Genomic DNA, 27,678 nt, shown 5'->3' on the forward strand with positions numbered 1-27,678 from the left:
TTACTGAAGGTTTCTTACACTCCTCTTGAGCACAAGGAGGATGAGGATCTAGAAATTTGGAGTCAAGAGAGGCCACGCTCCAACCCAGCTTCTCATCTCCTCCCCAGCTCTGCACAAGCCCCAGGAGGTTGCCCAGAGCAGGAAGCGAGCAGCACAGCAGTGCCCCAGAAATACCGGCGGCTCCCTTGAGGGCCCTGCTGTTGCTGTGGGGTCAGATCAAGCACCCGATCGCATCTCTGCTGATCAACAGCCCTTCCCACCCCACTCCTGCTAGGGACTAATCAGAAATTTGAAGTCCAACAGAAGTTACCATTAACTGATTTCCAGCTCCTGAATACCACAGCAGTGTGCAATGCCTTTTTTAATTTCTCAACCAAAACCACCACGGGCTGCCTGAGGAAGAGCTCCAGGACCAGAGGACAGCAAGTGATGGGGGGAATGAAGCTGCTGTGACAAGCCGCAGGTCGGCACAGGGACATGCCAGCTGGTCCCAAGCCAGCAGCTGAGGACAGGGCAGCTCTGTTGGCTGCAGACAAAACCTGCAGAGGAGGGGACCCGTTTGCCGTGCTGCCCACAAGGCCCAGCCACCGCAGCCTGAATGTGCTGAGCAAGGTCTCCAGAGAACCCCACGCACATTTTCTCCCAGGTGCAGGAGAACAGGAGCTGCTTGGTGTTGGTCCTTCCTGGGGCTGCAGGACTCAGATGGGCTGAATGTAAAACATTCAACATTTGTATGTTTTTTTTTGCAGCTCTCCTGGACCATGACATTTGCTTTTCCGTCCACATCAGAGCCCCTCTGTGGGTGTCGCTGGGCTTGGCTCCTGCACGTCACTGTTTCCAATATCCAGCTCCACCTGCATCCCTGTCGGCTGCAAGGAGAAACAGAGAGGAGCTTAACCTCGCTGTGCTGGGACAAAGGGCAAGCCTGCACATCACTCCATCACCTGCCCCAGAGCCAATATCCCCAGATCCATCCCCTTGAGGACTTTTCTGCCCTCATTTTAACTGGGTCTGCTGAACACAGAGACAAATAGAGGATGCAATTTAGTAAAGAAAGATGTCCCCAGATGCACTATTACTCTCGTTTAGCACATCCCGGATGCATGTCGCTGCCCAGCGCACCACCGCATCCAAAGCCATTTGGATCAGGAGGCAGAGAGGGCTCAGAGCCAGGGGGCTGAGGCAGCGCTGCCCCGTGCACAGGCAGGATCAGGCCAGGGTCACCTCTGCAGGTGTCTGAGCTGGTTCCGCAGCATCCCGAGAGCAAGATGAGCACGAGGAACAAGGTGACCTAGATTGCAAGCAGTGCCTCTCATTTAACACACCTATAAATACGAGCTCAGGCTGCAGGAAGCAGGTGCTCTCGTCTTCCATAGCATGCAGCCGGGCTGCATCTGCTCCTCTCCTGTTGCACTGGGTCCCCCCATGGGGCCTGATCCTGCCCTACCCCATAAGGAGCCTCCCTCTGCTCTGAGCCCAGGTCCGAGTCACTTCTCCATCGCAGAGGTGCTGGGCGGGCAGGAGTCTCACCTGCCGTGGTGACTTTGCCAAGGAAGCGCTGCGCCGCGTGGTGGCCTCCTCCCAGGCAGCTCCTTTGCTCTCCAGCAGTACCCGGGTGCTGGGCACAAAACTCCAGGAGCGGCCGAGGGCTGGCTTCAGCAGGCCGGTGCTGCTGTCCCTTGTCACCTGGTTAGTCACCTGCCACACAGACACACTCATCACACCCAGGGAAAAGTGGTACTACTCAGTGGAACACCAGAGATGGCCAGGAGATGATGGCCAAGCTGCTACTTCTGTGAAGTTTCTCTCTTCTTCCTGCGCTCTCCTCCTTAGCATGACCGTGCCATCCCCTTGAAACACAGCCCATGCAACCGCACCAGATACGTACTCGGACATCAGCTCACTCCTATCTGTAAGCTGCAGCAGCTCCTGGCACTAAAGCCACACAGAAGTTTAGTTTGGAACTTCCAAGTGTCCCTGAAGACATTTTGTCCTCCTTCGTTGCTAATCAGAGCAAAGGGCAGGACTGTCTCAATGCCTTCCCATGCCAGGTTCAGCATGCCACCACTTTCTGTTGTGGCTTTTCCAATTCAAACACATTATTTGTGGTCACCGCAACCTGCCTGGGAGCATCAAAGCAAACGCAATTGCTTGGCCAAGAGCTGGGGGAAGAACACAGCAAGGCCCTTCCCAGCCCCCAGCTCTGTGCAATGCAGTGCCCTGCAACTCCTCCATGGAAACTAAGCATGAGGTTACTTAAGAAGCTAGCCAGCCTCTTAAATAAATGGTGCGTAATCAAAACTAAATACAAACAGCCTTTTGGTCTGTCTGTACTTAACACTACCTTGCTCAATCAAGTGAATGACTTGTTGGCTGAGGACAGCAACAAAAGCAGGCAGCAAAGCAGCCCTGTCCTTGCTCCACACTTGCTGGAACAAAACATCCGCAGGCTGCAGAGGCAGAGCTATGTGGGGAGCAGAGCACTGAGGGATGGCCTCCTGCTCAGATGGGAATGGGGTCCCCCCTCACAAGTGCTCCAAAACCTCTCCTGGGCTCCTTGCTGTGGCACATGAAGGACAAGGCGCAGCAACACTCACCACCACCGCAAGGCTGAACTCCTTGGCCAGCATCTTCAGCTCCCTGGCCAGCTGCATCATGATGGCCAAGCCTGGAGGACAAGGCATGGGGCTGCTGGGGGTTCCAACCAAAACACAGGGAACAGCCCCCAAGGTGCACCCTGAAGGCAGGTGACACCTAGATTTGTGGGAGCCCTGGGTACGGTGCTGAAGGGCACCTTCACCCCATTTCCAGCACCCCACTGTACCCTTTGCACCCACAGATCCCTGCTGTACACCAGCACCACACAGGGACCTCTGCTGGGAGCCCAGGCAAATGGATTTGGCATGGACAGACCAAACCCTGAGCTGTCCCACTCCTTTGTCTTCCACCTGAGGCCAAAAAAACCCTACAAAAGCACCAGGAGCTCCAGACAAACTTGGCCAGGCTGATTTAGCAGGCACAGGACCCCTCTTTCCAGCTCACAGCTTCATTTTCCATGGCTGTGAGGGGAACCGCTGTGATAGCACTGGCTGCTATCGAAGTGTGAGATGCTCCGGAAGGTGTCTGAGGGTCTCCTCAGCATCTCAGCCAGCAGAAAGCCCCTCAACTCCTGATCTTTGAGCCTATGTGGCAAAAAGAGCCTACAAGGAGCTTTACAAACTATGCTAGCTACCGCAATACGACACCAAAAGCAGAGGTTTTACTCGTTAAGCAAACAGCTCAGTGCATCCCCTGTCTCCCAGCAAGGTTTCAGACCCCTGGCCTGCATGGCCACAGCTAGCTTGAAGCTTTGCAAATAATGCTGCAGACTCCCATTTTATCCAGTTGCAAAAGACAAGCCAGGAGCAGCCACACTCTCATCAGCCCTGCCCCAACCCCAGGCACAGCACACACAGGAGGACGATGCTCTTCTGGAAGAGCCTTGCACCCGCAGCGTTTTGCCATCAGCCTCGTGCCCCAACGAAGCGTCTCACCCTCTGACTGCCTGCCGCCCAGCAGCGGGTGGATCACAGCCGAGACCGAGTCGATCACCACCGTCTTGAGAGGTCCCGTGCAGCTCACCGCCTGCAGGAAAAAAGCACCCCGTGCAATGCCAAGCAACATTTTTGAAAGTCCCGTGGCTGCAGGGAGGATGTCCCCAGGACGGGGTGAGCTGGTGTCGCTTGTCAAGGAGAGGGACCTGGAGCCAGGCTCCTACCTGCTGGGAGAGGCGGTCCCGCACCTCCTGCAGGGCACTCAGCATTTCATAGACGTCGAACACGCGGGCCACCTGGATCCGCTGCAGAGCCTCCAGCTGTGACAAAGCAGTGTCACCGACAGCCTCCCCAAGAAAAAACAAAGTGGCCTCAGGAGGAAGAGTTTGGACCCAGAAGAGCCCATGGGGACACAGACGACAGCTGAGCCACCTCTGGGGCTGTCGGCAGGCAAGAGCCAAGGCAGTTTTAGCACAAGTGGTGGAGGCTCCACAGAACTTGCCTGCTCTTCCTCATCCTCTGCCTGGGCCTGAAGCATCTGGTAGAGGCGGGAGGCGGTGAACCCCCCCGTGGAGTCCAGGAACAGGACATGCTGCTTGAGGCCGAGGGACACGCTGGCCGCGATGCTGAGGCACACCTGGAGAGGCAGGGATGTGGCGTTAGCCAGCATCCCCCAAAGGACAAGGGGAGCCCTCGGGGTCCCCTGACCTTGGCGGCAGCCCCAGAGCCACCAGGGCTGGCCAGAAGCTTGATCCCAACCTCCTCCTGGGGCTGCCTTGTGCTGTAGGAGAGGCTGGAGACCACTGGAGATGCAACCAGCGTCTGAGCACCATCTGTTTCACTCAGTGCCTTATTTTTCCTCACACCCAAGGAAAAACGACAAGAGCAACTATTGCCAATGACAAAATCCCTCTGATGGCCTCAGCCTGAGAGCCACCAGGACTGCCAAGCAGCTCTCCCCCTTTGAGAAGTCCCTCCGCTCCCTTAGCCAAGGGCTCTCGGTTCGGGGCAGGGGATGCTTCGTGTGCCTGAAGGCACCATGTCCCCCCCACTGCCCCTCTCGCCTCCTCCGCCCCGCTCACCTGCGTCTTCCCGCTGCCCGGCGCGCCCATCAGCTCCGTCACTTCCCCTGTGTACAGCCCCGAGTCCAGCAGCTGGTCCAGGCTGCGGGTGCAACACAAGGTGGGACCATCAATGTGCTCCCCGCCAGAAAGGCGGGGATATGGGAAGCTGCAGCGCCCAGACACCCGCCCCTACGGCCCCCTTCCCAAACGCAGACACACGCCTCGGGCTCTGCTCCTTCCCTCCCACCCCCGGCCCTCTCCGCACCGCGGGCTGTAGCAGATCTGCAGTGTGGTGGGGACAAGGGGCCCGCACCGGGCTGGAGAGGAGCTGTGGGTCTGGGAGCCACATCTGAATGCCCAGGGGTTTCTCTGCATCCTCCCTGCTACAGCCCAGCAAGGAGACTGGGGAAGGAGAGAAATAAAGAGCAGGGAATAGAGAGCAACTCATTCCCATGCCCAATGTCGGACTTCACGACTCCAAAGCCCTCCCAGATCCACAGCCCTCTTCCCTGGAGCCCTCAAGGCAAAGGCTGGAAAGGCTGAAGGCAGTGTGTTGCCCAGCCTAAAAGTGAGATTTCCCCATAAACGTGCAGGCTCTTGCAAGGACAACATCAGCATCGCCCCCTCCAGGGACAGACACCAGCTGACTTTGCAGCCACAGGACAAAAAAAACTCCTCTCTCCTCTCAAAGCCAGAGCCAGGTGGCAGCTGCTTGGGATGGTTTGGACACCACTGAGCCCGCTCAGGGCATCACCGCCCCACAACCAGGGCAGCCACGGCCTTCCCCCGGCGCTGTCCCCACCTGGGGCTCCCGGTGGGCAGGATGGCCGTGGAGCTCTTGAGCTCCTCGTAGAGGTCTGCCCCGTTGGCAGGGAAGGCCGAGAACTGGGCCAGCAGCACACGTCTCACCGCAACCAGCGCCTGGCGGGCAGAGAGACACCTGTAAAAGGGACTGGGGAAGTTCGGGGCCACCGATGATCGCTGTGGGCTGCCCCCAGGAAAAGCCCATCCGAGCAGTGAGCCGAGCTCTGAGCTCCCCAGCTGAAATGCCGGGACGTGGGGGCACCCCGTTACCTTGTAGGACAGGGAGCACTTCTGGGAGACATCCTCCAGGTCTGACGACACAAAGTCCACCACTGCAAACAGCACGAGGGACGAGGAGCTGGAGGCCAAGCCCGGACAGACCACGACCACAGCAGGCGGCTCCCACACGGGGACAGAGCGCGGTGCCCCCGGGAGGTGCCGGGGCCGACCTTCCCCACCCCGATCCCCCCCCATTTTACCCGTCCTGACGCTGTTCGCCCGGAGGACCTGGATCATCTCTTCGGTGAGGCCGGGGCAGAGGCCGGCCCGCAGGACCACCATGTCCCCGGACCCCCGGGACGGGGCGCGGAGCCCTGCGGAGGAGACGGAGCGTGGGTCAGGTGCCAGCCTCCCGTGGGACCCCGCAGCCTCCCCACGGCGAGGCCCACGCCGGGGAGGCACCACAGAGGCCTCGCCCCATGAAGTGGGCGATGGCGGATTTCATTTATCCCCTAATTTATCACCAGACAGCCCCCAGACCCTGCCGGGCTGAGGCCGGGAGCCTCACCCACGCGGGGCTGCGCCCCTCGGGAGCACGCCGTGCCCTGCTCCTGCCTCCCTCCGGGGGGGCCCCCAGGCACCACAGGGGCTGAGCCCCAGCCCCGCTCAGCCCCCCCAGCACCCCACGGACCCCCGGCTCCCCCCGGCTCCCTTCCTGCTTCCTGCGGAAGGGCCGGCCCCGCTCCGCACCCCCCCTAGCGGCAGCCCCCCGCCGGCCGCCGTGGGCGAGGGGTCTCGCGTGGGGGGGTCCCTGGGGCCTGCTGGGCAATGGGAGCCTCCCCCCCCCCCCGGCTGCTGGCACCTAGGGGTGCTCTGGGGCCCTACGACAGCTGGTGGTGATGGTGGCGATGCTGATGGTGATGGAGGTGGCGGCTGTGTTAGGGGTTGGGGGTGCAGGTAAATTTTAAAGTGGAAAAATAGAAATGAGCCGAAGGGCTCGGGAAATGAGGGGGCCAGTGAAGCCTTACGGAGCTCCCCGTGCTCCCAGGCAGGGGTTTTGTCCCTTCTATCAAAGGAGGGTGCTGCGTCCAGGGCCACCTCCAGGTGCCAGCGGGGTGCCCAGCAGCCGGGGGGGGTCCACGGTCTCCCTGCAGAGCTGCTGGGGCACCCCCCTTGCTCCTGCAAAGCAGCTGGTGCAAGCAGGGAAAAAAATAATTAATTAATTAATTAATTAACACTCTGCTGTGACTTCTGAAGCTCTTTCGGGCAGGTTTGTGGGGTGGAAAATGAAGGTGTGTGGGGGGCTCCTTGCTGTCCCCAAAGGCGCTTGCTGCAGGGGGTGCCTGGGGGCCGTCTCCCTCCCTGTTCCCCTAGGACTTCGTTTCCCCAGGAAAAGCTTCCTTTTGCTTTCTCACCCGGAGCCTCAAGAGGGCCCCCAGCACCCACTGAGATGTGGGAGGCAAGGCCGCAGCCACACTTTTGGTGCGGAACTGGGCTTGCTGGGGGCTCCCCCAGCGCTGCTGCTGCTGGTGGGGGCGAAGCTGCTGGCGTGGGGGGCCTGGGCCAGGCAGGAGGGGGGCTGGCAGGGCTGAGCTGACCCTTCCTGGACCAAAAGCAACGTGGGAAGGGCTTTCTGACCCACATACCCGAGCACAGCCTGGAAAAGCCACCACACCAGGTCCGCCTGAGGCAGAGCAACCCTCTTACACCCTGCAGAGCTGCCTCTGCCTTGGACCTGGAGGCGGAAGATCCCCAGGCTGGGACGCAGCTCACCAGGGCTGCAGATAACGAATTTCTCTTGGCAGAGCCTCAGCAGGGGATCGCGCTGCCTATTGCACTGCCTGCTGCGGCTCAGCCTCGCAGCGTGAGCTGATCGGAGCAACTGAGCGGGCGTTTTGGGGAGAGAGAAGCTGCAAAGCAGAATTCCCAAAGCTGTGACCCTGTGAAACGTGGGGGGCTGAGGGGCTGAGCGCTGGTGTCCCTCGAGCTGAGGCTCTCGTCACAGCAGTGGGCTGCTGGGCTCCGATACAGACCTTTGTGTTAGACCGTGCCCGGTGGGCTGTGGGAGCGCGGGACACGGGTGGGATTTCCATTAGGGTGGGATTTCCAGCAGTTCAGGCTTCCCAAGTCCCTGCAGGGAGGTGGCAGTGCTGGATGCTTCCCCCCGAGGGCCTTCTGGAAGGTGCTGGGCACTGCCGCAGCTGCCGGCACGGGGCCACTTGTCCCTGTGCAGCTGTCTCGTGCGTCCCTAAATAGAAAGGGAGACGGGTCTGAGCGCTGGGACGGGGGTCAGCCGTCCCAGCCGTGGGCTTTTTTTGGCACAAAGCCCTCCCATTCCTGCTCCCCCTGCCCCGTGCAGCTCTGTGGGTCGAGGAAAGCTGCGATCCGTCCCGGCGGGTGGGAGAGCATCCCCTCTCGCTGCGGGGAGCCGTGTCCCCGTGCACGGTGTGTCCCCCCCGAGCTGGGCTGGCTGCTGGCGCCCTGGCTCGCAGCCCTCCCTGGGTGCTATATAGCACGGGAAGGGGACAGGCTGTGGTGACAGGTGACACTGACACGCAGCAGGAGCTGCCAGGTCCTGCCCAAACTTGGAGTGGAAGGCGAGCTCTTTCCTGAGCCGTACGGACCCTACGCAGTGCCAGCGGACTTCTCAAGCTGCTTTTTGTTACTTTTTCATTTATTAATTGGCCCTTAAGGATCTACAACCTTGGGAAAAGCTTCTGAGAAGCCACAGCCTTGAGGAGCAGTTTGATTTTCCAAACGCTTTAGCCTGGTAATCTGCTTTTATTCATGCGTGTGGTTATTACACGCTGGGCTCATGGTGAAGCTCAGCTGGGTGGCGTGGGCGGGCGACCCTGCTGGCAGAGGCGGCAGAAAACAGAAGGGGCACAAATTCCGTGTTTTTCCTTAGAACTCCTAAAACATGCTTTTTTTTTTCTTTTCTTTTTTTTTTTCCCCTCTGCCCCCTAGATGGAGGATCCCATCCAGCTGAAAGAGGAAGGCAATAAATACTTCCAGGCCAGCGACTACGAGAAAGCCGCTCAGAGCTACACGCAGGCCATCAAGCTCAGCAAGGACAAGGCGCTGCAGGCAGTGCTGTACCGCAACAGGGCGGCCTGCTTCCTGAAGAAGGTGAGAAAAGCTCCCCCTCCATCCCGACAGGGCTGAGCACCCCGGTTCAGCTCAGAGATGGCCCCATTTAACCATTTTGAAGTGCAAGCTTTTGGCAGCCACCCTGCTCCATCTTACAGGGGCTCTGTAAGCCCTGGCTGGAGGTGCAGGGGCATCGCTCGCTGCCTGTCCCGGCACAGAACAGGCACAGATCTGCAGCACAATGAGTTACTCGCCTCTGTACCAAAACTGTCTCAGCTGCCCTGCTGTTCCGCTGCTAACAAATTGCACTGCCTTTCTGGTTTGACAGGAGGAATATGCCAAGGCAGCCTCGGATGCATCGAGAGGTAAGGAGGGGGCAGTTTTTAGAAAGGAGAGCTGTTTTTTACACTCGCTCCAGCCTGCTCTCAGGAGCTGCAGTCGCTGTGAAGCAGATCACGGTTTACATGGGGGGTTCCTGAGAAGCAAACTGTGATGCCTGGTCTTTCGGATCCCTTTCCCAGCTATCGACATCAATTCTTCGGATATCAAAGCCTTGTACCGGCGCAGCCAAGCTCTGGAAAAATTGGGGAAATTGGACCAAGCATTCAAAGATGCTCAGAAATGTGCTACCATCGAGCCCCGCAACAAAAACTTCCAGGAGACCCTGAGGCGGCTGGGGGCTGACATCCAGGAGAAGGTAAATTTGGGGGGAGCAGTCCCAGGCTCGCAGCCCAGCAGTGGGAAGACCGAGGGCACTCCTTGCTCTGGGGTCTCGCTGGATTATTGGTCATACTGAAAATTTACAGCAGTGTAGGGGGATAAACAGGCTCTGGAACTGGAAGTTCCTACTTGAAACATGGAAATCTGAGGATCAGATTGAATGGATAAATTAAAAAGCATGACAGCTTTCTCCCGAGGCTGGATTGGTCCTGAACATCTCGGTAAGGTCCTGGTGAGGAGCTGGACTGGCTTCAGACAGGGTCTGGCAGTCCCCACATGGACTGGTCCCTCCTCAGAGGTGCTGTGTCCCGTCCCTGCATCGCAAAGCACCACGAGGTCTCAGACGATGGCTCAGGGTTTGGGCCCCTGTGTCTGAAACAGGCAATCGATGCTGTTTCTGAGAAGTTACACTTGTTTTGTTATTCAGCTCACTGCCTGCTAGTTGGAGGCCTGTGGTTGTCTTGAAGGGGTAAGGAAAAATTGCTTCTTGATTTTCTGCCTCTGATGCTCCGTGCTCTCTGCTGGCACAGCTGCGCATTCAGTTCTCCACGGACCTGAGGGTACAGAAGATGTTTGAAATCCTGCTGGATGAGAACAGCGAGAAGGAGAAGCGAGAGAAGGTGAGAATTGCCCCGGACTTGCCCAAATTGCTGTTGTTTAATGTCAAAGGCCCCTCTGAGGAGCAGAAGGCCGCCTTCCCTTCCCCACCTCCCCAGCTGGAGGACGAGGTCAGGAGCAGGGAGAAGAAGCACGCTCTGAGGCAGCTGAGAGGGGCAATGCCCCGAGGAGCCATCACCCCTGTGCTGAGGGTGGGCCAGCCTCCCAAATACCAGAGGAGGGATCAAACCGGCCCCTCTCCTCCACCTTCCCTGTGTCTCCTGCTGGGTGCTGACCCATTTGTCTTGAGAGGAGCAAAGCTGGTCCCAAAGTGTGCCTGGAGAAACCTCTCGGTGGGGTCAGAGCTGTGCACTTCTGCCAGCTGGGCGCCCACAGCTCCCACCAGCACATCCCAGAGCCAGGTCTGGGAATTTGGTGGAGGAGTTTTGGAGGCCGGGGTCGTGCCGCTAACGTGTCCTCTTGTCTCCCCTCCAGGCTGCGAACAACCTCATAGTCCTGGGGCGGGAGGAAGCGGGCGCTGAGAGGATTTTCCAGAACAACGGGGTCAGCTTGCTGCTGCAGCTGATAGAAACCAAAAATGCTGAGCTGATCCTGGCAGCCGTGAGGACGCTTTCGGGCATGTGCACGGGACATAAGGCTCGGGTAAGCAGCGGGGTGCTCGGGACCTTCACTGCTCTTGCCTTGCACCTGGGGAGTGGAAAATCAGTCGTTGGCAATGTCTGTGAGCAGCGGGGATTTCACCTCCTTCTGCTTCTTGCAGGGAAAAAATGAAATCCTACGAATGACATTTTTAATTCTGGGGAAAACAACACAAATAAACAAGTGGGTTAACACAGACCGAAGAAACTGATCCTGTCACTGTGCTCCTGACCCCTGGGGTCAAAGCTGTGCTCCTCGTGGTGCCTTCCTGTGTGCTGGTGAAGCAAAATTTAGGATGTCATCACCACAAGTGGTGGTGGGCAGGGCTGGGTCAAGCCCCGGTCCTTCACCACAGGTCTCAGGAAAGCAAAAAATGACTTGGTCTCTGCAGGGAAGTTTTGCCCAAGACTTCTGTTAGAGGAAGGAAAGCAGGGAGGATCTGCAAGACAGTTCAGATTCCTGGAAGGGGTCCCAAGGGAAGTCCCGGCAGTCTGACCCAGCTAGTGTCTTGCTCAAAATCAAGTTTTTGTTGTGCAAAATGGCCCGTGAGAGGTCCCATCTGCTACATGTGCGTGTCCACCTCCTGCTTCCAGCCCACATGAGCAAGGATGTCCGTGAAATGGTGTGAAGGAGGAGTGGGGGGAACTACAACACGACAGAAGATGGATAAGACATCGGATAAAAATCCAGTGCTGTGGACACCTATTTTATTTCTGAAACCTTAACTGTTGTCTTCTGCACAAAGGCTGTGCTGGGAAGCCCACTAGGTCAGAGTAGTCCTGAACAGGCCTCCCCTGACTTGCTGGTGTCACCATGCGTGGGGACACTGTGTGATGACACAGGGTTTGCTGGCAGCCAGGACAGGTTCCTGCACTAAACTGTCTCCTTGTTACCCACCTGGTGTGGGGACCAGACCCAGCTGTGCTCATCTCAGCATCCTCGGAGTAAATAGCCCATCATTTCTGACAACTCTGGATTGTTAGAAGTTGTCTTATAAATGAACGCAAGGCTGAAAAGTAAAACTGCCCTGTGCAGACTTAGGATTCACCAGAGAAAATACTTTTTTACAAGCCAAGCCTGACCTTTGTAAAGCATGCAGGAGGGACAGGCTCTTACCCTTTGCTGACTGCCGCTCTGTTTTCTCCTTTCTGGGACCAGGCCACCGCAATTCTGCACTACCTGGGCATCGACAGCATCTGTATGTGGATGTCGGTGGACAACGAGGAGATCTCCCTGGCTGTCTGCAACCTCCTGCAGACCATCACTGACTGCTTGCTGGGCCAGGGCAAAGAGGAGCAGCACGGGAAGGAGGAGGCTGTGGTGCTAGGTAATGGGCAGTCCCTTGGTCTGTCCGGAGAAAAAGGTGCTTTCTGCTCTGACTTAAACACCTACGTTCCAGCCATGTGGTGGCTTTGAGTGGTTTTCACTGGATTCACCAGCTTTCAAAGAAAACTTCTCCTAACTGGCTGCTACTGCCTTGCTTCTGTAGATACTAAAAAAGACTTGAGGATGATCACAACACGTTTGCTGGATATGTTGGTCAGTAAGAAAGTGTCTGGGCAAGGACGAGACCGAGCTCTCAACCTCCTCAACAAGAACATACCGAGGAAAGACCTGAAAGACCACGACAACAGCAGGACCATCTTTGTCATTGACAATGGTGAGTCCTTCCCCTCCGTTCCTGCTCTGGCCTGGGAGGCATGGAGCTGCCTATTGCTTGAACAGCTGTAAAATTGTTCCTCTCTACAAAATGAATTCACTCGGGCTTTTTTTATTTGGTGCATGCAAGCCTGGAGCAAATTCAGAGCTTATTAGCAGGAAATAGTTATAAGGTTAAGAGGAAAAAAAGCATGTATGAAAACAAGATCTCTTCAGTTTCCAGAGAATTGGTTTAAGCTTCTCCAGTTAGTTTATTCCAGTGTATTTGCTGATGTTTGTAATGTTAGGGCAATTTGGCTTGCATAAATTGGGTGCCTTAGGCAGGAGATGAAAAACCACTGGGTTTCCTGGATGCTTAAATTTGATTTCTAAAAGGAGGGGGGGGGGTGTTAATGTGTGGGCTGTTTTATATCAATTCCAATGTGTGCGTGTTTACCATTTTGGTGAAAGTTCTTTAATAACGCTTGTAGCAAAAGGAGGGTTAAGACATCCAGAATCACTTGAAGGTCATGACTTCTCCCCAGTAAGGGCCTCCAGCCTGGGAGGTCAGGAGGTTCCATGCCCCCTGGCCCAGCTGGGGCCCAGCTGCACAGTTCTGCTTCTCCGAGAGCTGGATAAATGCTCCGTGCTGCAAACCCACAACCCACCAGCAGAAGGTCCTTTCCAGTAAATATCTCGATAACTTCTTTGTCTTACATGACATGATTAGGCTATAAAAAACTAAGATGAAAACTAAGACGGTTGTTTTGTTGCAAGAACGCAGCAAACGATCCCAAATCTTGTCCAGGCCCTCTCTGCTCTAGCAGCCATATCACTTCATTGTTTCCAGGCTTAAAAAAGATACTGAAAGTGGTGGGCCAGATTCCTGAGATGCCTGACTGCCTGCCGCTGACAGAGAACACCCAGCTGACTGCGTCCATCCTCCTAAACAAGCTGTACGACGACCTGCGCTGCGACCCGGAGCGTGACAACTACCGGGTGATCTGCGAGGAGTACATCAAGTGAGTCGGGTGGGCTCGAGGCGCGGGAGGGCTAAAGAAAGCGAGGGGGTCTTGCAGTGCGGTTAGATGCCAAACTGAGGCCCTGGGAGATGATTTGCTTGAGATCCTGCACGATTCCTCAGCATGGATCCTCAAATCCTCATGTAATCCTACCTGCTGGATCGCAAACTTTGCATGAATTTGCAATCAGCTGTGTCCCAAATACCTACATATTTCACCAGTGGAGTGAAATCCAGCAGAGAAACAAGGGACCTGTTATTCTCTTGAAACAAAACTGTTCTCTATGTCCCTGCTTCCCCTGCCAGAGTGCAGCAGAGGGGATCCCTCGGGCAACCTGAACATCTCTCCATACCCCACCCCACCTTTCCTGGTGCCCCAGATCTCCCGTGGGGTGCAGTAGCAGTCAATCTAGCTTTCCAACTGCCCCCAATCTGATGGAGGACATTCCCTGTCCCATAAGGAACTATCCAAGGGAATGAGAACAGTAACTGACCACTGAGCCATGTGCTGACTCTCTCTGTCCCATGCAGGAGCAAAATCGACCCCCAGAACATGGATAAGACACTCCACGCCATCCAGATGGTGTCTGGGGTTCTGCAAGGGCCCTTCGACTTAGGCAACAAGCTGCTGGGCATGAAGGGAGTCATGGAGATGATGGTTGCCCTGTGTGGGTCCGAGAGGGAGATTGACCAGCTGGTGGCTGTGGAAGCCCTCATCCACGCCTCCACCAAGCTGAGCAGGGCCACTTTCATCATCTCTAACGGAGTGACGCTCCTGAAGGAGATCTACAAGAAGACCAAGAATGAGAAGATCAAAATCCGAGCCCTGGTGGTAAGGACGTCAGCCCCCTGCCTCTTCTCCACCTGCCCTGCTCCCTACCTTGCCCCTGGACTTGGGAGAGGGAGGAGGTGCTGGGAACGTGCTGGGTCAGCCCTCGCAGCTGGGGGATGGCTTATGGTGCTTCCCCTGCAAGAAAGGGGGAGAGAGCAGACCAGAAAAGCACAGGGATTATTGGGAACATTGAAGGCAAAACTGGTTAAAGACATCCCATAAGAGCACAGGATCGGACTGCTGTGCTACGAGCTGAAAAATCTCCTGGGTATTGGGATGTTTCCTCTTAGAACTGACTTCAAATTTTAGATATGGGTTTAGGCTGATTCTGGGCAGCACCACTAGGGGATTAATGAACCTTTCTCACCGGTGTGTTTTCTTCCTCCTCAGGGTCTCTGCAAGCTGGGCTCAGCAGGAGGGACAGATTACGGACTGCGGCAATTTGCCGAGGGGTCCACTGAGAAGCTAGCCAGGCAGTGCCGAAAGTGAGTTTTACCTTGTCTTTTCTCCTGTTATTCCATACTTTTTCAAAATACAGTATGCTCCTTCCCTGTGAGATCCTGCCCACGCGTTGCCTTCGTTTCTTGTTGCTGCTTGACAGCTGATAATGCCCGTGGGGCCATTGCTCCGGGACCTGGAGCTCTTCAAAGCTTCAAGCAGCTGATGTTCCTCCTGCCTCAGTGCTGTGTAGCTGTCCTAATCTGTTCTCCCCTGTGGCCTTTAGATCCCTCACGTTGGGCCATGGGAGGAGGTCTTGTCTCAAGGGACCCACAAGGGAGTTGCAGCAGGACCTACGTACAGGTTCAGGCCTGATACAGTTCTCAGCACATCTTAGTTTTTCCTCTCGAATAAATTAGTGCTGGCTCCTGAGATAAATTCAGATTTCTCTCTTCCAGGTGGTTGTGCAACACCAGCATTGATGCCCGCACCAGGAAGTGGGCTGTGGAAGGACTGGCGTACCTGACCCTTGATGCAGATGTGAAAGATGACTTTGTGGAAGACGAACAAGCCCTGCAAGCTATGTTTGAATTAGCCAAGGTGCTTTCCCCTTTCCTTGTTCTCTCACTCCTCTGGTAGCATCAAGCTCTCCAGAGTAACACTGTCTCCCCAAGCTGGAGAAGCTGTGACCCCAAAACCTCACCTCTATCTAGCTTGGCAAAACGTCAGTTTAGCCTGTGCAGTTGAGACACCTCAAGCTTGTTCTCATCCTGGTCTTCTCCCAGGAGTGTGGAAGGTTGCTCTTACCTGTCCTATCAGTAGGTGTTCCTGCACAAAAACCAAAGGCATCAAGATTCAGACAGCATCTGATGAGACCACATCCTGTTTGACCATAAACTTCCATTTTTCCCTGACCAGGGGAGAAGCCAATGGGCACTTCAGCTAGGACTGCCAAGGTGGTGGCTTGCAGTCTGGGGACATGTTTCCCTGCCGTGTTCTCTTCACCCTCACATGAACTTTTGTTTCTGTGCAGATGAGTGACAAGACTATCCTGTATTCTGTGGCTTCTGCGCTGGTGAACTGCACCAACAGCTACGACACCAAGGAGCTGGTCCCGGAGCTGGTGCAACTGGCAAAATTCTCCAAGCAGCACGTGCCTGAGGAGCATCCAAAGGTAGGTTGGAGGAGATGCTCAGGTCTGAAGACTTTCTTTGGTGTATTCATTGTCACAGACCTCAGGCCTCCTGGCTCCCAGGCTACGAGGCTGCAATCTCTTTGCTCTCCAGCCAGGCTTGGCTGTAGTCGAGCAGGATGGGGGCTGCTGAGGGGCTGACCCCTTTCCAATGTCCCCCCCCTGCCAGGACAAGAAAGATTTTGTTGTGAAGAGAGTGAAGCGGTTGCTGAAAGCCGGCGTCGTCTCTGCCTTGGCCTGCATGGTGAAGGCAGACAGTGCCATTCTGACGGACCAGAGCAAGGAGCTCATAGCCAGGTGCCTGCCTTCCGTCCTGGGAGCCGGGGGTGCTGGCCTGAGATGGGTGCCTGGGTTGGCTCCTTGTTTGCGGGGTGGTGCGTCCTGCCTACAGGGGCAGGATGAAACGGGGGTGGAGAAAAGGCTTAAGCACAAAGCATTTCTTAACCTATTTCATAAAATGCTCATGCTGGCATCGAAGCTGGCTTATGGGACTGTCTTGCTAGGTTGTGTTTTGAATTTCTAGTCACCTGTACTGGTTTTGGCCATCTGGCATGGCTGTTTCACTGAGCGATGCTGTGCTGTTGCAGGGTGTTTCTTGCATTGTGTGAGGACCCCAAGGACCGTGGGACCGTCATTGCTCAAGGTGGTGGAAAGGTGATGACTCTTATCTGCCTGATGTGCATTTACTGTCTGTCGGGAGCCTACAGTGAGGGAAGGTGGCAGAAAAGCCTGAGCTGTCCTGGTAGCCCCTGGGGCACAGACTGACTGCAGTCTTACCTCTGCAAGCCTCCAATGAAGCTTGCAATGAACCTCTAATGAACCTTGAAATAACTGTTTGTCAGCTTCCAGTTCTGGCATGGTGCATGTATGAGCAAATGGAAAACATCACTGTGGGCTACCGCCCAGACCCATTTCTCCAACAGACAAATCTTTAGGATATTTTAAACTTACCCTAGCATACATCAAGGCCATCCTGTGAATCTTGTCAGGGGCATTTAATGCTTTCCTCTGTGTCACTAGGCCCTGATACCTCTGGCTGTGGAAGGTACAGATGTTGGCAAGATAAAGGCTTCTCATGCTCTGGCAAAAATTGCTGCTATTTCCAATCCAGATATAGCATTCCCAGGAGAGAGGGTAAGTTTAAAAAAAAAAAACAAAACAAAAACAACTCCATTAGCAAATGGAAATTGCCAAGATATGAAAGCTGGAAAAGTGGTGACACGTGTTACATGTTCTCTCACAGGTGTATGAAGTGGTGAGGCCCCTTGTCAGCCTGCTGAACACTGAGAGAGACGGCCTCCAGAATTATGAGGCTCTGTTGGGTCTCACTAACTTCTCAGGAAGAAGTGACAAACTTAGGTGAGCGTACCTGCTTTTTCACCTTTCTTTCCTATATGCTTTATCAGGGTGAAGCTGAATTTCAGTTCAATGCTTTTCTTATGGGACTGCAAAGACTGATTAATTTGAGCTACCTTTGGCAGAGATATAAAGGTCTTAGAACAGAAAGATTAATAGAATAACCAGTAAGAAGAGTGGCATGTTTTCCCTTAGAAAAAGGAAAAACAATGTGAATTCAATTGGCATTAGATAAGGGATGAAGCACATTTAATGAGTTTCAGTGCTGTGGGCCCAGATTCATTTTACGCCCTTCCCTGCCTCCCTTCTGTCTGCAGTTAATATTTTAGGGTGACTATTGCATGTCCCATGATGTGTTTTGACTCCTCTTCAACACAGGATGAAGATAGTCAAGGAGAAGGCATTGCCAGACATTGAAAACTACATGTTTGAGAACCATGACCAACTTCGACAGGCAGCCACAGAGTGCATGTGCAACCTGGTGGTCAACAAGGAGGTAACTCACTCTGCATCTCAGACTCGACTGCACGCACCAGCTCGTGAGCCACCTCAGTGATGCGTTCATAACTGTGTTGTCTCTGGATATCGTGTGTTTTTTTTCAGGTTCAAGAGCGGTTTGTGGCTGATGGAAATGACCGGCTGAAGTTGGTGGTGTTACTGTGTGGTGAGGATGATGAGAAAGTGCAGAGGGCAGCAGCAGGAGCCCTGGCCATGCTTACAGCGGCACAAAAGAAACTCTGCTCTAAGATGACTGAAGTGGTAAGACCATAAGTAGAATCACTGGCAGTGTAGAAGTAACCTTGAAAGGGGCCTGGCTCAGTGAAAATGCTCATAGGGAAGATGTAGTCTACCAGATGGCTAGCGAGGAACTTACTGGTGAAGCTGAGACGTGGATGTTCATGCTCCTAGTCCACCCCTGCACAAAGTAAAACAGTCTTGTTTATATCAGTCTCCAAGACTTCACCTCAGATGAAACATTTTTATGTAGCTATTCCTCAAGTGAAGTCCAGCATACTAGCTGTCAAACAAGGTTAGGAATGCAGAATGGTATTCAGTATAGATCCTTAAAACCTGCCATACGTAACGTGAAATCCAAACCTTGCTTCATTCAGAAATGAAAAGAGCTTGATCAGTAATGTATTGAGCTTTACAGATACCAAAACATCTCCGCTTCCTACAGAGATCTCTAGTCCTGAGAGCTCAGACACTTCAGAGCAGAATATCTGTGGTTGACAAACGAACCCTCTTTTTGTGGCACACATGCTGATGTTGGACGCTGGGGTTTATTAGAATACAAATCATCAATCAAGCCAAAGGAGGGGCTCAGGAAAATTACTGTGGGGAGTGGACTGCTTCCAGTCATCTCAGCTGTGTTGCTTCTCTAGCAAGATTCTCTGCACAGAGATTATGCAGCAGCGTACATGTGGAACTTCTGTTTTATGTGGTGCTAGGGTCATGAAAACTTCTGACATGGGGATGGAGGTGGGCAGTACGTGAAGGGGTTCACAGTTTTGGAGTCAGGTTTCCTTAGTTACAGAATCAACTAACCATACCTGACATAAGTATGAAGAGGTGAGTCCCTGTACTTCTGCTGGGACATGCCCTGCCAAACTTGTGTTCGCGGTTGAGGTTATTCTTCAGACCAATACTAATGATATCTCCCTTCCTTGAAGACCACCCAGTGGCTTGAAATCCTGCAGAGGCTCTGCTTGCATGATAACATGGAAGTGCAGCACCGCGGACTGGTCATCACTTTCAATTTAATCAGCGCTGACAAAGAGCTAGCAAAGAAGGTGGTGGAGACAGAGCTCCTAGAGATCCTGACCTTCATCGGCAAGCAAGAAGATGACCCCAAGAAGCAGCACATCATTAATGTAGCACGCGATTGCCTCACAAAATGCATGGATTATGGACTGATCAAACCTCTCTCTCGAGCATGAGGAAATGAAAAGTACCGAAAAAGGCTGAGTGGGGAGAAAAAAAAGCTACTGAGAAACGTGGAGAACAGAACCGTGAAGAAAACTTACTCCCATTGTCAAGGCATGGAATAGAGCTGGGGGACAGTTTTAGAAGATCAGAAACTGTATTACGAAAAGGGTGGCATTTGCATCAGAAATTTGGAAAATGTCCATCTGAATAGTTTCTAGATGGTGTAAATTCTTTCTTTGCCCCCATTCAGCTGATAATACTTAAAGTTTCAAGGCCTAGCTATGGAAAGAGTTGGTTGTTTGGGAAATGTTCCGGGGCTGTTGAAGAAAACTCAACTGAAATTGGTTCTGCAACCATCCACAGCTCCTGGTACTTCAGTAATTCCTACCAGTGATGGAACCAGGAGGAGGTTTAATTGCATCCCATCCTGCATTCAGAAAAGAAGTTGGCTGTTAGTTGTGTGCTTTTTTTTGTTGTTCATTTATGGTATTTTTAAATGTCTTTAAGTGGTGTGCCAGAGTTTGAGGCTGGTGGATGAACTTTTAATAAATGTATTACTTTGTTCCATGTGGAATCTCTACTGTTCTGCTTTAATTAAGCAAATGGAGGATCTGGGGCAATTCCCAATCTCAAGTTTGCTTCACATCCAGCAATGTGGGCACAAGCTGAATTTACACCACTTGCAAAATAATCTAATGCTGCTCAAAAGAACGTGTGAAGGCACTGTGAAAATAGGCTATATGAAGAGGCAGCACTAATGGGATAAGCTGGTGTTCATACCAGGACACACAGTGGGCTCAACAGGGAATTTTGAAAATATCTCACTTAGGAAAGAAGAATGAGAAGGAAACCCACCAGGTGGTGATCACATTAAATTTTTACTTTATATAAGTTTACAATCAAGCACAGATTCTTTACGCATGCTATGCACACTGATCACAGACCCTTGCTTTAATCAGCAGAGGGGGAACAGAGATCTGAGTATGCAGTAACTACAATCAGCAATGATCTGAAAGCGAAGTACATTCAGCTAGTTCTGATCATAATAATTGTCAGTGATTCTTGTCTGATAGCCATGGCATGATTAAGTGAATGAGGTGCGGGGATCATGAAAGAAACCACACAGGTAGTCTTTCCTAGTTGCTGACTAAAGAAAAAAGTGGAAGGTGCCTCTACCTTCCAGAAGTTAGAGAAGCAAGAACGTTTAAGCTAATAGGTTTGACAGTTTAGAAGCAAATTTACTTGAAGGATGGATTCCAGCTGTGTACAATGTCTTGTTATTGCACACACCCAATAAAGTTGTTGGTGCTTTATGTTATCCGGGTCATCAGACTGTTTTCCCAAACCAGATGAACCATAGGTCATTCTGTGGTGGAAAACAATATGAAGGTTCATGGGTTGCTTTCAACTAGCCTTCAGTTTTAGATGCTCAGTTTTAGGAATTCGGGATCTGTCTTTTGCAAATACTTTGCATCTAACTCCGTACAGAGTTTTACGTAACCAGCATGTCTGAAACCAAGACAAAAATGCTATTGGTACATAAATGCAGTTAGGCAAAACTTTTCTTATCCCACTAAAACTACTTTGGCATAACTGGGTGGTTCTAACCCATACTGACTTGCTGAAGTTGAGTGGGAAGCTGCTCTTGTAAAAGCTATTTATTTGTATGCTAGTCAAACCATGGACAGAAGGCCTCAATTTTACTTTTCTGGCTATCTGAATGAAAGGTCTTTTTTAAAATGGCTTCTAACACTGGACGCCTGTGCTGTTTGGTACTGTTCTGAGCAGTACTACAGGTACAGGAGTGATTCGTTTTCATATCCCCAGTACTCACGTAACATGTGTAGATTTAAATTAGCTCTGGATGCTACACATACTAATACATTTTTAAAAATTACATCCTGAGATGGAAGGGGATTAGGAAGAATACCAAACACAATAGTTCTTTCTAAACCAGAGAAGCGACGGAAGCTGTCGAGAATCATGTGCCTCTCTAGTCCTCCGCCCAGTTTTCCTAGTAATATATTTAACTTCCTCATTTTTGATGTCAGTATTTCATGGTATGCTTTTACTTCTTCATCTCTGTAGCACAGAATAGCGATATCTTTCTCAGAGTAACCGCTTTTAAGGTACATGCGGCAATGCTCTGCCACATACTTTGCTATTTCATTTTTGTCTGTTTTCTTTACTATTTCAAAAGAGCCAGGCACAGCGGAAGCACATGTGGCTGTACACAACAACTTCTGTATATGTTCTTTTGGAATACTTACAGTAGGGTACTTTACAATCTTTTCCATTATGTTTTTTAGATAGCAAAAGATGCTGTTAGCGTTACGAACCACTTTGGATAGTGACTCAACAGGATCGTGCCATCTTGGTTCTGGAAGACCAGTTGAGAAGCAGTGACTTGTCTGCAAGTAGTCCAAGAAAATCCAGAGAAAGCCAGGCTTGGGGAGATGTGGTGATGAAGTCAGGTCCAAGGCCTTTTGATACCAGTCACCTTCCCCATCTTGGAAATTCTGTGCTTCATCAATTATTATGTGCTTCACATCATTAAAGCTTTTGCTCAAAAAGGCTACTCTTGTCACAGCTTGGCAAATATTTTTCTGTCTACAGAAGAAATACAAGCAGATTAAAAACAATCTTTGTGTGTTGTAAACTACTAGTTACTTGACCAGAACAAAGTGAATGCCAATGATATTTAAATCATATTTATTACTAGATGCTCAGGACGTCAAGAAAAAAAAAAATCAAGCCTTACTCAAAATGCATCCCAAATACACACTTCAAACACTACAGTGGTGGTGGACACCCACCATACCAAATATGCTGATCAGTACCCAGCTATTTAAAAAATGAAGGTCAAATAATAACATGTTGAAATGAATAATTGGAGGAAAGACTTACCTCACAAAATCTCTCAGAGGCTGGTTCTCACATATGTAAAGAACCTCCTCTTGTTTGCACTGAAACATATTTCTTATTTTCTCTATGATGTTCAGCGCCAGGATAGTTTTTCCTGTTCCTGGTAGACCATAAACAAACAGCTTCTTAGTTTTGTGGAGGTTTTCTGACAACAGCTGGTATTGTTTCATGGTCAGGAGGTTCAAAAACTCAGAACCAACACGATCACTTAAAAAGGATTTGAAAGTCAACAAAGCTATGGTGAGAGAACGCAAGAGGTCTTTGAAGTTTATTCTGTTGATTAGGCTGTAGTTTTGGGGATACATTTCTTGAATGTTCAGATCCCATTCTTCTCCATGGTTAAATCTGGGAGGCAAAATCAGTAGCTTTGGTATTATACACAGTTTGTGAATATAGCCTCCAGTGTTGACTAGTTTCTCCTTCAGCTTCCTGGCTGTGCATTTTGAGTATTCAAATAAATCCTTAGAGATATGATGCTTACAGACTGTGTAGAGGATAGGTGGCCAATCCTTGGCTAGTACAAGAACGTCACAAATTACGTCTCGGTTTTCTGGCAAGCCAACATCAACAGCCCAGCTTCTGGAAGATATCACAATTCCCTCAGATACCTGCCTCAATTGTTCTTCCATTAAAATCTTCAACTCTGGATGCTCTTGAACAAGGTCTTCAGTGAGTTTTTCTGGAGTATATTTTATGCTGTGGGATTTTACTATCAATACAGAGCAAAAGAAATAGTCGGTGTTAGTATAAAGTATGCAAATCCAGCCCTCCAAAATGATGCTGTGGGAATTAATAGTGGTGAAAGGTTACAAATTCAGACCCTCGCTGCCCGAAAGCCCTTTTCTGCTTCTTCAAAATTTTCCTCACCCATTCCATGTATTTCTAGTTTCTTTTGCAAAGACTGCATCCTCAGGGAACTCAATCCTTTTTCCCAGCCAGAAATCAGTCCCTTTGCTACAAACCCTAGCACACGGCCAGCTTATGCCAGCCTTTCTTGGTATATTGGCCTAGCAGACAGAGAAATGAAGATTAACAAAGAAATCAGTAAAAAAGCCTCTGGACACCTGTCTGATCTTGCAATGCCACAGAAACACTGGACTGTAACTGGGAGCAGACGCTCCGCTCTGTTCCCAGCCCCAGTCACCTTTCCTATTCTAGGCTGATTCCACATAAACTTCTCCTCCCATCTTTCCCATTTTCACTGGATTGTGAAAAGACATTGGCATGGCTGTGTACAGTCCCCAGAGAAGTTCAGCTAGCTGAGCTCTGTCATGTATACATGGCAACATCCTGCAGAATATCAGTACTTGGGGAAGGGCTCACCAGACATTTGAATGCTACGCTGCTGTCAGATCTGCAAAATATTTCCAGATTTTTCACCTGTTTAAAGAATGTTTTCAAACTCATCTTTGACCTCGACCATGGCCTTGAGATTCATCATGTAGACCTATCAGACAGTGAAAGCAACGTGTATACCTACCTGGAAACAGTTGCTTACAAAGATCATCAACATTGTCAAGGCCCTGGTGCGAATAAACTGGCTTGGCAAGGGGTGGCCCCTCTGACAGACTGAGTGCTAATGTAAAGGTCTCAGACAACTCTGAAAGATCTGGAAAAGAGAAATAAAAATTAAGAAAATAAAGGGGAATATGGAGAACAGAAGGGGATTATCCTGGGTCTTTTGGACCTGGATCAGCAGAGATCATCCACGCGGCCCATTCTTCTGCTCTCAGCCTCCTGATAGTGGGACCTTCCACTCGCCACGACTCTGGATCTTTTGTAAACACGGCACAAGTAAACGGCTCGATCTTCACAGCGCAGACATAGCCACAGTGCTCTCCAGCCTCATCGTACACTTTGAAGATTTTGTGTTCGTATTTTATGCTGTGTTCATATCTTCTTTTACAGAAATGGAAGACCTTTAATTTGTACTGAATGGATTTGATTCGGTCGCTTAATTTTTCAAGGCCCTCATCATCACATCTGAATCCCTGTACTCTCCTGGCATCATCTACACCGATCCATAAATACCCGCCACGTGTATTTGCAAATCCAGAGATATACTGAGGCAATATTTCTTTAACACGATCAAAAAAGTTGTCAGTAGAATAGTGCTTAAATTCCACATCTGCTGACTCTGTGAAATTCAGTGTCTCTCTGTATCGCAGTTGGTCCCTATTAAACAACTCGGCAACAGTGTCATTTACAATATCCATGTCTTCTTCAACATCCCTTGTCTTCCTTTTCTTGGCAGGTGTTCCTGGGCTAAGCTCTCTCCTGGCTTCATCTTGCTTTTCTTCAAGGAACATAACAGCTTCAGTAAGGGTCATGTGGGAAAGAGAAGCACCACATTTTGCATACAACCCAGTGCTCAGGGTACAGATACGTGGCTTTCTTTTTAGGGATGCTTTTCCCCTGCTCCATGTTTTAACAAAAATCAAAAGGTAATTATCTTGCTGTTTGAAGTCCAGGTATTTTGTCAAGTCTGCAGACAAAAGAAGTGATCGAAAAGTTTCATGCAAATCTAGTCCGATCTCATCTCTCTGTAAGCTGTAGTCTTCATTTTCAATCTCTGCTTTTATCACACCTCCTCCAGAGTTTAGCAAGGCACACACTGCCGAGGCAAGGGTATATTTTTGATCTTGTTTTGAATTTTTTGGCATCTTTTTTCTTGCTTTTTCACCAAAACACATTTTTCCTACGTTCAAAACTACTTCAGGATACTTTGTTGCTGAATCAACCCAGACCTGCTGCAGCTGTTGATGGTCCTCAAGAGCCATTCTGGACCTGAAACAATTGTGCAAAAATTGCTTACCATTTATGTTGAAACATCAATCTTCCAAAGAGTTCCAAAAAAACATTAGCTAAACAGAGGCTATCCTTTGAACAATAAACACACAATCACAGAGATAAGAGATGAAGAATAAATCGTAGTAATTTGTTCCAGCCCCAAACGTACCTGAAGCTTTGCTTTTGGGAAGTCCTTGTGTTTTCCCCATGCCACCTCCTGATAGAGCCGGAGTAGCAGCATCCCTCAGTAACCCAACACAATTGAACAGCGAGGACCTTTGCATGAGCTAATTTTTGATCCCAGTTAAAGGAATTTTCCTAGACATTTTCAAGAGTTTCCTTCCAGCTTCCTGCAGCAGGACAACCTGGCTGACCGGTGGGATCTCAGATTATCACCAGTTTAACAGAGAAAAGGACTCACCACACCTCATTTTCTTAGTTCTGGGCTAAATCAACAAATCTCAAATATCAATTTTAAATCCATAAATAAGTTCTGCATGGCAGAAGCAGAGGACAAAGCATACAGGATATCTCATCTCTTTTCTCCTCCTCAATCTGCCCACTCCATTAAAATCTCAGAGAAATTAAACTTACTTTTTTGCTGGTTGCAGTTCTTCTCTGCTGGTTTTGGTTTCTTTTCCTTTGTGTTACCTGTGATCAGGCACGCACAGCGTCCACAGACTTCACTGGAACTTTCTAGTTCTGTCCAAAGTTCGTAAGAGGGTTTTGGCGGGAGTCTCGTCCTCCAGAGCCAGTTCCCGCCCTCTGCCACTTTTCCAATGGCCACAGCCTACCACAGCAAAGGAAAAAATAATAATAATTAAAAAAAAAATAGCTTAGAAGAAATCCCCCAACCTACAGCATTTACATATGGCATTGTTTGCTCGGCCTGAAAGGCTGACCTTTCGTTAAACCTCAGAGCTGCAAAATCAGATAGCTATAGTTCTGGAAGCTGGGAAGCAGGATAGCAAGCTAGAAAGCCCCATGCAGAAAATATGATCTGCTTATCTACAGTCACAGTATTTTCAGTAGGAGATTCAATTATTTTACCTCTTTGTACTGACGGAGCATGGTAAAGCCAATAATTTTATACTGAAATCATGCCCATATACAATTTTCAGCAGAAGCTGAAAATTGGTATAGGTTAATTTGTTTTCAGAACTTGTCTCTGTGAAAGAGCCAGGCAGGGGGCCACTTTGGAGCATCCTCAGTGATACCTCCCTCCTCAGGTTGAAATGTCAGCAAAGACACTGAGATTGGGGCAATAGTGAGAAGACTGAAAGCAAGGAAGGTAATAGCCTTGATTACAAAGCCTTGAGAAGGCTCATGCAGCAGTGGATGCGTGTGCCCTGATTTGCTCAACAAAGCTGTGGATTTTTTGAGACAGGAAGAGAGGAGATGAAGTAATGTGAAAAAAAGAGCAAGTTAGTGCAAGGCTGTGCAGAAACTTACTTCCAGGATAGAAAGGAAAATAGAAACATTCTGACTGTGAGAAGACATACAGCTTCATTTACAGGTTAAAAATGCTTTTTACCTTTTGCTCCCACACAGGGTAAAAGAGACACTGGATCCGGGATGTACAGCGATTCCTTTCTGTTCCACAAAAGCTGACGCTGCCGTGCCGTGAAGCGAAAATGAAAGTCGCTGTGCTAAAATTGCTGCTAGCTTTTGGGAACGGGAGCCTGCCTGCAGCAGAAGAGTTTCTGAGAGCCATAAAATGGCCACTTCTAGAAGGAAAATTTGGGAGCAATATATCAGCTGCCCTTCATTGCTCTGCCACTTGTCTTCTCTTCTCCCTTCTCTATTTTTCCCCCTCCCCACTGCCTCGGGGAAATGCCCAGAGGAGGGGGAGGCAGTTGCTAACAGAACGGGCTGCATTCCGGTGCCCCAGGCTTCTGCTCATTCATTGCAAAGTACGAATTTTCCTGGTTAATTTTTTTAATGGAGCCCGCTGCCAGTTACTGGTGACTTCCTTACCTTCCTTGCAGGTGTATTTTTCTATGTGGGCACAGTGTCAGAATGAAACCGACAGATGCGTGGGCAGGCTAAAAAAATAAAATAAAAATAATAAATAAATAAATAAATAAATAACAAATATGCATTTTTAACTTCTGAATTTCTCTTTGTGCCTCCTTTCTACACCACAGAACTGTACTTACCCCTCTGGCCAGATCCTCCTCTTGATCCAGCACGGAAAAGCCCAGAGCAAGGCTAGAACCCTCCTCTCCGTGTGAAACTCGAACGTGCAGGCCGCTTGGCAGGAATTTCTGGCAAATTGCTGCTCACCAGACGGACAGACTGACTGACTGACTGCCGGACTGACTGAGTGCCTTGCAACAAATGCTATCCGCCCACCTGGCCTTAACCATTCAAGCAACTGCTTTAACTCCTCTAGTAATCCGTGATAGGACTATTCTTTTCAGATCACCTTTTGTTCAGTTGGTGGAATGTTTTTATTTCTTGTACCATTCGTGGTTGTTTCTCCCCTTTCTTCTCCCTAAAGGTTTTTCCCAGTGATCCCCAAGCCTATCGTCTCCCCTTCTGGTGGAGCAGTTGCGGCCCTTAGAAGAGAGCCTTCAGGGCTGGAAAGGATTAGGGGCAGTGACTTTATCACCGTGTGGCTGAGGAAGCAGGAGGGAGAGGCTGGCATCGCTGTCCCTGGCGGTGTTTAAGCAAAGGTTGGATGTGGTGCTTAGGGACATGGTTTAGTGGGTGACATTGGTAGTAGCGTAATGGTTGGACCAGATGATCTTGAATGGCTCTTCCAGTCCAAACGATTATACGAAGGCGAACGGCTCCCAGCAGAGCCCTCTGCCAGCCATAGCCGCCTCCCTCCTCCGCCATCACCTCAGCCCCCTCAAGGCGGGAAA

At 50.8% G+C, this 27,678-nt stretch overlaps 3 protein-coding genes across 17 annotated transcripts; 1 reads left to right on the forward strand and 2 right to left on the reverse strand.

Annotated features, from left to right (window-relative positions):
- Positions 1–342: 342 nt before the first annotated feature.
- RAD51D (RAD51 paralog D) lies at positions 343–6,781 on the reverse strand. Of its 8 annotated transcripts, none has more exons than XR_013941266.1 (11): positions 5,881–6,181; positions 5,672–5,733; positions 5,400–5,518; positions 4,616–4,697; positions 4,036–4,170; positions 3,758–3,880; positions 3,534–3,624; positions 2,598–2,668; positions 1,531–1,698; positions 635–869; positions 343–539 (listed from the first exon to the last, which is right to left on the reverse strand). XR_013941266.1 is itself a non-coding variant. In XM_080563513.1 (11 exons), the coding sequence occupies exons 2-11, from the start codon at positions 5,960–5,962 to the stop codon at positions 786–788; spliced, it is 1,017 nt and encodes a 338-aa protein (XP_080419639.1). In that variant the 5' UTR covers positions 5,963–5,994; positions 6,649–6,781; the 3' UTR covers positions 343–785. The 8 variants fall into 8 exon arrangements, 6 of the variants coding, with proteins under 6 accessions (XP_080419639.1, XP_080419640.1, XP_080419637.1 ...); XR_013941267.1 differs by having other exon boundaries at positions 3,758–3,853; positions 5,881–6,179; XM_080563513.1 differs by adding an exon at positions 6,649–6,781 and having other exon boundaries at positions 343–869; positions 5,881–5,994.
- Positions 6,345–19,660, forward strand: UNC45B (unc-45 myosin chaperone B). 6 transcript variants are annotated; one of them, XM_080563485.1, is made up of 21 exons: positions 6,520–6,577; positions 8,314–8,390; positions 8,588–8,749; positions 9,039–9,075; positions 9,232–9,407; positions 9,961–10,050; positions 10,523–10,690; positions 11,846–12,014; positions 12,177–12,347; positions 13,176–13,347; positions 13,878–14,178; positions 14,569–14,663; positions 15,075–15,216; positions 15,650–15,790; positions 15,978–16,105; positions 16,396–16,462; positions 16,829–16,942; positions 17,052–17,167; positions 17,543–17,660; positions 17,768–17,923; positions 18,838–19,660. In XM_080563485.1, exons 3-21 carry the CDS (start codon positions 8,588–8,590, stop codon positions 19,102–19,104), a joined length of 2,790 nt encoding a protein of 929 aa, XP_080419611.1. In that variant the 5' UTR covers positions 6,520–6,577; positions 8,314–8,390; the 3' UTR covers positions 19,105–19,660. The 6 variants fall into 6 exon arrangements, with proteins under 6 accessions (XP_080419612.1, XP_080419611.1, XP_080419607.1 ...); XM_080563484.1 differs by lacking the exon at positions 6,520–6,577 and adding an exon at positions 6,880–6,912; XM_080563483.1 differs by lacking the exon at positions 6,520–6,577 and adding an exon at positions 6,991–7,298.
- A 292-nt stretch (positions 19,661–19,952) lies between these two features.
- On the reverse strand, positions 19,953–27,671 carry LOC308180990 (schlafen family member 13-like). 3 transcript variants are annotated; one of them, XM_080563488.1, is made up of 8 exons: positions 26,968–27,671; positions 26,786–26,853; positions 26,343–26,535; positions 25,403–25,598; positions 23,706–24,805; positions 23,499–23,627; positions 22,001–22,727; positions 19,953–21,703 (listed from the first exon to the last, which is right to left on the reverse strand). In XM_080563488.1, exons 5-8 carry the CDS (start codon positions 24,796–24,798, stop codon positions 20,884–20,886), a joined length of 2,769 nt encoding a protein of 922 aa, XP_080419614.1. In that variant the 5' UTR covers positions 24,799–24,805; positions 25,403–25,598; positions 26,343–26,535; positions 26,786–26,853; positions 26,968–27,671; the 3' UTR covers positions 19,953–20,883. The 3 variants fall into 3 exon arrangements, with proteins under 3 accessions (XP_080419614.1, XP_080419615.1, XP_080419613.1); XM_080563489.1 differs by lacking the exon at positions 26,343–26,535; XM_080563487.1 differs by having other exon boundaries at positions 26,343–26,853.
- Between the last annotated feature and the right edge of the window lie 7 nt (positions 27,672–27,678).

The sequence above is a fragment of the Anser brachyrhynchus genome (assembly GCF_964034855.1).
Source record: "Anser brachyrhynchus genome assembly, chromosome: 20".
NCBI classification, from domain to species: Eukaryota; Metazoa; Chordata; class Aves; order Anseriformes; family Anatidae; genus Anser; species Anser brachyrhynchus.